General features: G+C 43.6%; 1 protein-coding gene across 1 annotated transcript; it reads right to left on the minus strand.

Annotated features, from left to right (window-relative positions):
- Window positions 1-423: 423 nt before the first annotated feature.
- On the minus strand, window positions 424-2,467 carry FSCB (fibrous sheath CABYR binding protein; the record flags this gene model as incomplete). Its single annotated transcript, XM_079699170.1, is given in 7 exon segments — window positions 424-1,032; window positions 1,088-1,427; window positions 1,429-1,525; window positions 1,940-1,951; window positions 1,954-2,398; window positions 2,402-2,410; window positions 2,414-2,467. Coding segments are annotated over 7 exon segments (1,566 nt in total).
- Window positions 2,468-3,087: the final 620 nt, after the last annotated feature.

Here is a 3,087-nt window from a genome sequence, read left to right on the forward strand (position 1 = left end):
AAAAAAAAAAAAAAAAAAAAGATATTTTATACACTTTAGATTTGAATAAAAATAGCACAGTAATTTTAAATCACTAGTTGTTATTGCTCATTTTCCAAACTGCAGTCCACATCTTAGGATTTCCTTTCACTTCCCTCTTCACAAAGCTACCCGCAAGCACCTACCCTTTTCTAAAGTATGTACTTCCCAGAGCCGCCTGTCTTGATTGCTAGCTTAGTTAAGACCTGACTACAGCTGAGGAGGAGGCCCCTATTCCAGTTCTATATGGATGATACCCTTTATTTTAATAGAAACCTCTTTATTCTTGGTATCAGATGAATCTTTAGGAACTGTATCCCATTCTAAAGGCCCTTCAGATTTTGGCTTATCTTCCAAAACCCCTGATCCTAATTTTACCACCAGGACGTCCGCTGCCTGGGGAGACTAATAAGCCATAGACACATTCTCTACCAGAGCTTCATCTGCAGGTGTTTGCTCAGATGGTGGAAGCAGAACTTCAGCAGAGGTTTCTTTTACAGAGATTTGTGTAATAAAGGACTCTTCAGCTAGTGAAGAGTGTTTGTCAACAGAGAACATTTCCGAAGTAGTTTCTTCAGTTGATGGAAGCTGAAATTCAGCAGGGGCCTCCTCTGCTGGTAGAGGTTGAAGTTCAGCTGCAGCCTCTTCTGCAAGGGTCCTCTCAGCTGGTGGAGACTGAACTTTGGTGGAGGCCTCTTCTGCAGGGGCCTCCTCTGCTGTTGGAGGCTGAACTTTGGCGGAGGCCTCTTCTGCAGGGGTGTCCTCAGCTGGCAGAGACTGAACTTCTTCTGGGACCTTTTCTGCAGAGGTCTCCTCAGTGGGTGGAGACTGAATGTTGGCAGAGGACTTCTCTGCAGGGGCCTCCTCAGCTGGTAGAGACTGAAGCTCAGCAGGGGCCACCTCAGCTGGAGGAGACTCAACTTCAGCTGGGGCCTCTTCTGCAGGGGACTCCAGAGCTGGTGAAATTTGAAGTTCTGGGACCTCTTGTGTAGGAGCGTCTTCATCTGCTGTAGGCTGAAATTCAGCAGGAGGCTCTTTTAAGAGTCTCTTCAGCTGAGGTGGGCTCTACTTTAGCAGGAGCCCCATCTCCAGGAGCCTCTTCTGCTGGGGAAGGCTGTACATCAACAGGAGCCTCTTCAGCTGCTGGAGGCTGAACTTCAGCAGAAACCTCTTCTGCAGTAACCTCCTCAGCTAGTGGAAGTTGCACTTCAGCAGAGCTCTCTTCTGCAGCAGGAGGCTGTACTTCAGCTGGAACATCTTTCCCATCTTCTAAAAGTACTGGAGCATCTTTTTTGGTTGGTGGAATAGATAAAGCTCTGTTAATACTTTGCTGCCTAATTTCTTTGTTGTTACTTGTTGTGGGTTGAAATTCAGGATGTTCAGTAACAAAAATCTTCCCTGAGGATTGCATTTCTGTGCACCTTCCTTTGACTTTGAAACGGATTACTTGGCCAGCCAATAACCACTATTTCTGATTCACTAAAGTTTGTCTGCTCTTCCTTGTCTACTTTCTCTTTTTTTTTCTTTTTTTTTAATGTTCTGTGAAGCTTGATTTTTTTTTTTTAATTTATCTATTTATTTATTTATTTTTGGCTGAGTTGGGTAGTTTTTTTTGTTGCTGTGAGTGGAATTTCTCTAGTTGCGGCGAGTGGAGGCTACTCTTCGTTGCAGTGTGCAGGCCTCTCATTGCGGTGGCTTCTCCCATTGCTGAGCATGGGCTCTAGGCGTGCGGGCTTCAGTAGTTGTGGCACGTGGGCTCAGTAATTGTGGCTCGTGGCCTCTAGAGCACAGGCTCAGTAGTTGTGGCCCACAGGCTTAGCTGCCCCACGGCATGTGGGATCTTCCCGGACCAGGGCTCAAACCCATGTCCCCTGCATTGGCAGGCAGATTCCCAACCACTGCACCACCAGGGAAGCCCTACTTTTTCTTTTTAAGGAATGTTCATCATTGTCGAGTCTCCAGTACAACTGGTCTGCTGAGATCTGTCTGTTTTGAGTTGAACTGAGTGTCTGCTTGGTGGAATTTCTACTTCCTGAACACTCTCTGGAAATTCAGGGGCTGCTTCTCCAATAGCTTCTCCAATAGTTGGCTTTTCTTCAGGTACCACTGTTTCACAAACTGACTTGATTTCTTCTTTTTTCTCTTCTGCAGTAGTTTCTGTCTGCAGAGATTTATCAGTCATATCATGTACACGTTTTCTCTTTGTCCAAGTTTGCTGAAGTTGAGAAGATACTCTATGACATTCATAGTTGAATTTGCTTCCAGGAATATTACCAATACTAAGGGCACCTTTGGGGCCAGATGATTGTGGTATAGAGAAGTGTTTCTTTTTCTCTGTCACTTCAGTCTGCTGGGATTTATCTACCATTGGTTGGCTGGGTCATCTTCTCTTTCAAATTTCTTGCCTCCCTGCTGAGACAGGGTGATCAGATTCATCACTTTCTTCCATTTCTAAGACTGGTAGAATTCAAACTTATCAATCTTCAAGTAATTAATCATCAAGAATGACAAATTTACCAGATAGTTAAGCCTTTGCCTTCCTCATTAAGTGTTGTTCTATTGAGCTACCTCAGAAAAAAGTAATTCATAAATTATTGCATTCTGTACTACACTCTTGTTGGATCCCACCTCACTTAGTAAGCATCTTTCCTGTTTAGTCTCTGGTATGACTAAATATAACTTCTAGAAGTTTCCCTACGGGTCTATGACATCACTGCCAATTGTCCCTACAAGGTTCCGTCAATGGTATACCCAGAACTTTTTAACCCGGTAAACACTCATGGATGCTGGCCACAAGTGAGAGATCTACAGTGTGAAACAGCAAGTTGAAAAAAGCGTTTGTCTAGCAGAGGAATATGAAGTAAACTCCAGTAATGCTGCTTTCTTGTAGTTGGAGTTGATGCTTTTGAACTTTCAGTTCTGTCTATTTCATCCTACTGTCAGAGACTGTTATAATGCTGAATTCAGAATTCTGCAGCCTATTTTCAATTGTTGGAGAAAACAACTGGTAACTGGTATGTGTGGCAGTGTTCTATCAATATATGTTTATATAACTTGATGGAAATTTAA

This window comes from Hyperoodon ampullatus (assembly GCF_949752795.1).
Source record: "Hyperoodon ampullatus genome assembly, chromosome: 3".
Taxonomy (NCBI): domain Eukaryota; kingdom Metazoa; phylum Chordata; class Mammalia; order Artiodactyla; family Ziphiidae; genus Hyperoodon; species Hyperoodon ampullatus.